We start from the raw sequence: 8,741 nt of genomic DNA on the forward strand, positions 1-8,741 counted from the left end.
ATGGCAACAGAAAATTTATCAGGAAAAACGAAAAGGACACCAACACGCTCGACAGCCTCATCGTGCTTTCTACCCTTCTTTCTATGAGAAGTGTCTGGTTCCCGGCCGCCGCTAGACAAAGCTTCTACTCTCTCCGTTACAATGTCGTAAGGTTTTTGGAATGAATCAGTGATCTAATTTTTTGCCGACAAGGGGGCGACCATACTCGGAGACCCAGGGGCAGTTAGTCGGGTCGATAAAATGTTCGTGGAGAAAGTTTACCGACTAACTGCCCCTGGGTCTCCGAGGATGGGGGCGACAGAAGCGACGGGGCGTGGATTTTCATGATTATTTTATATTGTGGTAATGTTAATGGAGCGAGACCCTTGTTTATGTTAACATGATGGAGTATTTTTTTCTCATCAATGCAATGTTACTTGAAGGAAACGGTTTAGAGAAGACTTTAAAAAAGTTGAAATTCAAAAATGTGCTTTTACCAAGCAAGCCATTAATTCGCTTTGCAAGACAGGTAGTGATAAGCACGTGTGATAATTATTTCATACTCCGTCAGACCATGTCACCCATGTAAAGCAATCCGGATTCCGATATCCGGGAAATTTTTGCTTGTGGACTCCGGAATCCGGAATAATTTTGCATGTGCAATCAGGAATCCTGAGCTTTGGAATCTGGAATACAAAGACTGGAGAGAATCCAGTACCTGGAATCCGAAATCCAAGCCTCGGAATCCAGAATCCAAGACTGTCTTGGATTCCCTTACATGAGGCCATCACCCAGCCTGGTTATCATGTCAAGGTCATATTAACATTTACATGTATACCATCGTTTCACCGAAAACTAGACACTACCAGCTGACAAAACATCTTGCGACATTTCGGTTTGGATTATTATCCCAGTAAAGAGGAAAAATCGGCGAACATAACAAGAGGGTCTTAATGGGGTGGTGGTTGACGGTTGCTTTTTTTTCCAATTTTAACGGTTGACGGTTAAATTTTAGAGCTTTTGACGGTCGACGGTTATTTAGCAGACATTTTGTCCAAGAATTAAAGAAAATGTTAACTTCTATGTAAATTAATAATGTTGTGTTTTGAAAGATGCCTCACATATAAAAATTTAAAAATATATTCAGATATAAGCAAGTTGTAAGGTCTTGTTAATTCTAGAGAAAGTGTTTTTGAGAACATGGGAACTAGTTTTTTTTCAGTTTAGATGTTTTTCAGGAGCCAGAAGTCCGAAACAGATCATATGAAATACTGAGATTTATGAAATCCCTTGAAACGTTTTGACGGTTACTGTTACCCTGCATTTTTGTCGGTTGACGATAAAAAATATCCTTTTTTGACGGTTGACGGTTAATTTTAGACCGTTTGACAGGCTGACGGTAAACCCCATCGAGACCCTGTAACAATTGAATGACCTACACGCCAAATGCGCAACAGGAAAGCAACTGGTGTGCGCACTGGTATTGCTAAGCATCATGGGCTTTATTCCAATCGGATTATTTGCGTCAGGAAGGCGTGGAGTAAACATCTCGCAGGAAGCGACTGTGGAGACGAATATTCGTTAAATACGCTTTAGAAATCAGTGATTTGCTTTTACTTTCTTCCAGAGACTTCGAATTCTCGGATGAAAACAGTCTTACTCCTTTATTGTACTTTGTTCGTAACCGCTTTCAGTCGGTACAGGATTGCTGCTTTGTTCTATACTGATACATGTATGCTTTAGTCATAAAAGCACTGAAGGTAAGACCCGTGGTTCGCCGAAAATTTTGATTTCACTATCAAATCAGTGCAACTTGAACCTGACGAGTTACTACGACGATTTTTTTATCACGTGATCAGTCACTGGCAGTGTGGCCCAGTAGTCTGGGAGCCGCCTATACCTTTGGCGTCAGTTCTCTCTTGCCCCGTTGTCTGTGCCAAGTCTGGGAAAGAGAGGGTGAGACTCTCTCGGTGACGTCACAGCTCATGTACTGTAGAGTCCAGGATTGGCCGAGCCGAGAACGCAATGGGACTGGGTTTGTCTCCGATCCTGGGAGTCCCGGGGGCGGTCAGTTTGGTCAAGAAAATTTTCAAGAACGGTCAGGAGCGGGGCGAGCCCCTGGGATGCTACTCGTATCGAACTAGTTCCACGACTTCTTCGAATACTTGTCTATGTTTTGGGCACAAAAATAATCAGAGACCAGCGAGCATCTATCGTGCTGCGTTCGTCATCTTCTTACACAAAGGAGTTGACCTGCAAACTCGACTGCTCCCGCTACGCCCGTGTTAAATTGTCTCCCGTATTAGACGTCTGGCTGGTGCAGGAGAGCTTTCTTCGAGAAGAGTTTTCAGTGAAAATTAGCCCCAAATTTTATTCTACCAGTTTCATTCGATCCTCTTGTGTCATTGAGGAGAAAAACTGAACAACAAATTTACAAACTTTAAAGGGCGAAAAAATTACTCCTGCACGTGCCTGATAAGTATGACGAGCAGGCGTAAACAACCACCCAGACGATTTCACATGAACACGCCTAGATGTACTCTGGTGTTTACGAATTTACCTTCGATCAGTTCACAGTTTAATTTCTTCAACTGGTGCATTTTTCGTTTTGTTTTATTTTGCTAACATGCTAAATTATAGGGTAACCCCATACATGCTTTACGCATGCATGTTTCTTCTCTGTGCACATCAACTATTTGTGTGAAATAGTATGAAATTGCTGCATACATAATAAATTTATGAGTTCATACGGAAATTTTACCAATTATGGAATTTCTTTGGTTTTGAGCCCATTTCACTGAAAACTCCTCACGTCTTCAAGACAGCTCGCCTTCATGAGCCAAACATGTCAGGCAAACAGTCGAGTTTGCAAGTGAACTTCGTCGTATAAGAAAATCACAAAAGCAGCGAGATAGATGATAGCCTCTTATTATTTGTGCCCAATCATAGACAAGCATTCGAATGAGTCGTTGAACTGGTTCGTTAAGAGTAGTATCCCAGGCGCTGTTTCGCCGCCGTTTTCCCGGAGCGAACAGACCACCCCTGGGTCTCCGAGGATGGGCTGGTCTAGGAGTTAGCTTCTTGCGTAGGAGGTAACTTTTGTCTCTGACACAAGGTTAACACACGACTCTTCCTGTCATATGATTGGAGGGGGACTGGAAGATAGTGAGGCTTTTGACGTCATTCCGATTTTCGCGCCTTTCTTGCACGAGAAACTTGCCACGCAGGCTTAATTACTTTGAACGCGCGCGTGCGACAAAATTCGCGAAAACCACGAGGATCGAGAAAGTTGGCTCGCGGGCTGCTACCAGTGTTTGTGGTCAAAGTGAGACTTCTTATTCTGTACCACTTCATATTACTTCACACAGTATTGTCGGATAAATGGTTCAGTCTGCCCTCCTAATTAAAGGGGTTTATAGCGGTTACTTAACGAAGAGTTCCCCAATTCTTCAAACCGCGTAACCGCAAATCAAGTAAAATCGAATGTTTATGGCGACGTAAACCTTTTGCTCAGAGGCGCAATGTCACAAATTTTGACATTACTTGTGTTAAAGACATATTGAAATCAGAATTAAGAAATCAGTTGGGCAACCGTTGCAAGGCAACGAGAATTTGCTCTGCATAAACGCACTGAACTAATGAGTAATTCTATGATCCTCTTGTAACTCTTATTTAACAAGTAAAAGAAAGCCGTCTCGGATCAGTTTTCGTTAAAGTGCGGTGCCTTTTTCAAGTGCTAATATCTCGGTAATTTAAAGGGTAGCTCAGTTTATTCCAAAAGGAAACAAGTTACACAAGAAAACCTCCAAAACACCAATCACACGCGTCAGAACTAATCGAATTTCATCCCGGTAATTAAAAGTCGTTGATTACATATCTGCGTATTGCTTGAGACGTAATTAAATTATTCAAATTTGTTGTTTTCATAAAAGGGTTCGATTGTTGTGGTAACTTAATGACAGCCTGCTTTGTATGTCGATTAAAACCCGGGCAAAACTTGCAGCCATCATCTTGCCGATATTTCAATCCAATCTTCATGGTCAACTAAATTACCCAGCAGCCCGCGTGGCAGGTGCCGACCGGTGTTGCTACCAAATAAGGCAAACTAGTAATATCAGGTGGTGTTTCAAGTGGCGCTGTAAACGATTCATCAATTATCTCATTGATAGATAAGTCTAATGCGACTAATTCCTTCATAATCCCAGTCTCGCACTCTTTTCCGCTATCCTATTAGTAAAGTAATATTTTTCTGTCGACATCAACAAAGCGACCGACAGCGGTGGTTCTGTGTGTTGCTATGATAGCTTCCCAGCGTGACTTGTGTGACCCCGTGTTAAGAACTCGTGTGCTACTTACGCAAACAAAGCCGTTTATTAAATTATTGACCGGGTGGTTAGTTCTCACTGAGTAGCCCCCAAACAAATTAGCAGCTCTTTAGTTGCTAGACATTTGACACTATTCACGAACAACGCAATCCAGCGTAATTAAAACAAGAAAAAAAGGCGAGAGCGAGAGAGAGAGAAATCTCATACCTTGGCGGGCGAAAAATTCAGTCTACCGATCATCCTTTTGGGATAAAGGGATTTAGCAAATGAAACTTTTCATTTAAAACTTAATTAAAAATTGATATTCTAAGAACTGTTGTCCAAGAGGAGTAGATTTCTCTGGTAAATGTTCTTTCATAGCAAAGTACATTTGTACGAGCAAGACAAACGCTTTAGTCAGATGATGACAAATAAGTAAACGAAGCCGAGTGTTCTTTCGCTCGGAGTCTTAAAGCCGCGATACTTGATGTTCTCCTGTCAGACTCCACTGGTGAGGCGCTTCTTGGCGGCGCAAGGGGAGGAGAAGAGCTACGAGAGGTGATGCTGGGCGAAAATTTAAACACAGGCGTCTTGTATCCCGCAGACGACGCAGCAGCGGCCGCTAGAAGCGAGCCGCTTAGCACAGAGGGGTAGTATTCGGAATGGTGAGTGTAGAAGGGCGAGTACAAGTGGCCAAAGCTTGCTGACTGGGGACAAGCTGGATGTAAGGGAAGACGAAGCGTCGGGAACGATGGCGAAGGATGAGGCAGACCTGGGGGGTATCCATCCCAGTCATGATCATGTGTCTTGCTGCTTAGCTCTGAAGTATAAGCGGATAAGGGTGGCGGCACTAGAGCGTTGTTTAAACCGAGCGGAGCGTGTAAGCGAACGCCTTGCGCCTTCTCTCGTTTTCTCCACTTGGCTCGTCTGTTTTGAAACCAAACCTGTAAGAAAATTCACACAACAATTACCACCTTTTTGGTGCAAAAAACGCCACCCCTGGAAGCTTAGTTGACTGGAGCGAAAATTTCTACTTCTTGTTTTAAGCTGCGTTGTAAGCGTTTTTCTTTACTGCTATTAAACCAGAGACCATCCAAAGTCAACATCCATTTTGCATAACTACTGCGAAAATCGCGAACATTTGTTATGAATGTGAAACATAATAATAATAAATTGCCTATATAGAAAGGGCACTTAGTTTTTATTGCACTTAAAGTAAAACAAAACTCTTCCTTTTGATTGAGTAAGAACAACTTGTCTCGGAGTTTTAGATATATTTTCATACTAATTCGCTCTCAGCAAGGGGCTTATAAATCAACAAACCGCCTCAGTGCCGCGCTATAAACATGACTAAACTGATTAGAGCCTGGCGATGATTTCCCCTGACAAATCTTGCCGTAAAAGTTTTAGGCACTGAAAAAATCATCAACACAATTACAAAAATAATTGCTAGAGGCAATCAATTTTCAAGTACTGGACAAAATTACAGTGGCGATTAATTTCCTAGCAGTAATAGTTTTATGATGGCTCGCTTATCGTGATCGATCACCGACAGATGCCTCTCATTTGAGGAGGATAATTCGTTTCCACTTCTTATCTTTTCCAATAAAGTGGTTTTCATCCGTAGCTAAATTGGACTATTTAATTACCCGCCGGCTAAATCAGCTCATAAACGTTTCCCGTGATATCTGTTGAAGAATATTGCCTATCGCATGGGATTGTAATCTATAAGGATATTAAAAGTTTAAAGTTTTTACCTGAACTCGAGCTTCAGTAAGATCAATTTTCATAGCCAGTGCTTCCCTCGTGAAAACATCTGGATAATGAGTCTTCGAGAATGCTCTCTCCAGTTCTTCTAGCTGATAGCTTGTGAAAGTTGTGCGATATCTGCGCTGTTTCCTTTTTCCCGACGAACACTTGCTATCTTCCCCGTCTTCATCCTCGCTTTTCTCTTTTTCTTCTCCGTTTTCGACTACGTCCTCTGCACTTGTTAAACTCGACTCCAAATCGTCTTCTATAAAGAAGAAAGAAGTTCTAAATAAATTGTGGTCTGCTGTTTAGAACTAGGAGAAAAGGGTGAATATTAGATTAAGAAAATTAAGGTGATTTGTGTTTAATGCTTGTATGACAATTAGAACTAATCTTCCACACCATAATGAAAGCGAAGTGGGTGAATCTTATTCACTAATCAATAAAAGAAATTCAGAGAGCCTTTACATATGTTTTACCTCTCTTTGTAACAATTAGTCCACAAAAGAGTTTTCAAGTTTGATGAACAATAAATTCAGAGGCAAAATATTGATATACAGCCCGCCTTGGTTAACAGAGGGGAATATGCCACCAGCACAAACAACAAAAAAACTGTGGCATTAGAAAAAATGTACTCCCGCCCTGTTCACTTTCACTTCATAAATTTCTGATGCGGAAAAAAGAAGAGACTTTCGAGGTAACGAAGCGTTTTAACAAGAAATAGTAAAACTATAGGGTACCTCTTTCCCTCTTTGTACTTTGACCCAAGAGTGTTTGGTCGATGACTTGGTCAGGTTTTGTCCTTTGCTTATTGTCATCGTCTCGGCTTAGTCCAAGCAGACCATCAATGCTGTAGGAAGAAGGGATGGATTTGGCAGACATTTTCCGTGCTGGCGGGCTGAATCGGTTCCGTGAATGGAATCTGCCAAATCGTGTAAGTGCGTTAATAAAGCAACGCGCACCGGCCAACCGCACGTGAACAGCTATTGGTGTAAAACCAATGAAATACCTAGCCGATAATAAAATTAATAAAACTGCGAAAGTTCATTAGGGCCCGTCATGATATCCCAGCGCATATTCTTTACATTTGCAATTAGTTTAATCTCATTTGATCAAATAGCCGAAAACAACGAAAAAAAAAATGACAGATCCTTCATAACGACCGTGTGCCAAAATACCATGATTTCCATTTCCTAGCGTTTTGATAATGCCAACTACTAGCGTTTGCCAAAGACACGAGCAATTCCACGGCACTCAACATACAAGGTTAAGTGAGTTAAAGAACCATGTTGACTCACCGCTGTTGAAGATGTTTGTTCGTGATCGTCTGCTTTCACAAACCACTCAAAAAGATGTTGACGATGCGCCAGCGAACCCTTTCTTTTCGCGTCGAATCATCCACGGGGTCAAGATCACAATAGAGGTGGTCTCTTCACCCCGTGAAAACAGTTTATGTACTTGTGTTGCGTCGTGGCAACATTGTGCCAGCGAGAAACTGTGGACTGTGGATTCTATGGCACGCTTTCAAGCGTAATCTCCAAATATTCTGTCCTAATAAATAAGAATTAAAACCACATTCAACTGTAAATAGGTTTAACAGCTGAAATCTGCAGCTGCCCAAAACAATAACCCGGTAAGAAGGGAATATTGAAAAACTTGCACCCTTCTCAACGTTTTGATTGGGTTAATTAATCACCATTTGTCCCCGTAATTAATTAATTAATACCGTTTATCTTGAGTCGATACAACCGTGACGGGGAGCCAATGAAATCGCGTGTCCATTCAGGCGTTTGAGGCGCGCCGCTGACGGGAATTACACATTATCGCATAGGTGATATTAGTTGTTTACTCAATGCCACAATTCTAAGCGCCGCGATAGCTATTATCATAATAATAAAATGTCTTTTTATCACCAACTCATTCCAATTTAATTAAACTAATAAGCTCACAAAATCATCGCGACCACAAACAAAAGCACTCTCTCGCGATTTTGAGTGGGTAAAATTCCGAGGGAACTCCGATACAGCGTTTTGATTTAAGGGTTAAATTTGAGTCGCTTGAAAGAGCTCTTTCACAAGCGCTTTTTCAGCAATTAGTTTGTTGTTCCTGAGAGCATAAACAAGGAGGAAAGGGCAAACACAGGAACAATGTGCTAGTGAATATTAATGGCATAATTGTGTGAAAGGAATCGGAATCAACAGTGATAATGTAATAACTGTATTTTGCCAAGCCAAGCGTTCGCGCGAAATTAATCGAGTTTATAAATAAAACATAGTACAGGGGGAGTTCTTTTTCCTTTAAAAAGGCGCCGAAAAGGCTCTTATTACTAAAATAATCACTAATTATCGCCAAATGTACGAAAATTGACGAGGTTATAATAAGCACAACAAGCCCGATGCAAATGAGAATAACGTCAATTCGAGAGAAAAAAAAATGAATTTGACAGTTTTGAATTGATAAGTAGCTCAGAAAGGTAGAAATTTAGGATTACTTAATCCTGTTAGTGTCAATGTGAAGTAAAATTACGCCCTCTTTTATCCTCGGTTTTAATTGCGATGATATCTAGCTGTATTTAATAGATAACAAAAACCCAGTCCCACTCACGATTTTTCTGTTACCGATTGATATTTTGTTTTCAAAGATTGTGAACGGAAAGGAAGTTCACATACATGATCTGTCGCAGTGTTTGTCTTCTCTCAAGTGTAAAAT

At 41.2% G+C, this 8,741-nt stretch overlaps 1 protein-coding gene across 1 annotated transcript; it reads right to left on the reverse strand.

Annotated features, from left to right (window-relative positions):
• Window positions 1–4,331: 4,331 nt before the first annotated feature.
• Window positions 4,332–8,734, reverse strand: LOC140949380 (aristaless-related homeobox protein-like). Its single transcript, XM_073398538.1, has 4 exons — window positions 7,331–8,734; window positions 6,773–6,954; window positions 6,041–6,297; window positions 4,332–5,227 (listed from the first exon to the last, which is right to left on the reverse strand). The coding sequence occupies exons 2-4, from the start codon at window positions 6,912–6,914 to the stop codon at window positions 4,697–4,699; spliced, it is 930 nt and encodes a 309-aa protein (XP_073254639.1). The 5' UTR covers window positions 6,915–6,954; window positions 7,331–8,734; the 3' UTR covers window positions 4,332–4,696.
• Between the last annotated feature and the right edge of the window lie 7 nt (window positions 8,735–8,741).

This window comes from Porites lutea, chromosome 10, assembly GCF_958299795.1.
Source record: "Porites lutea chromosome 10, jaPorLute2.1, whole genome shotgun sequence".
Classification (NCBI taxonomy): domain Eukaryota; kingdom Metazoa; phylum Cnidaria; class Anthozoa; order Scleractinia; family Poritidae; genus Porites; species Porites lutea.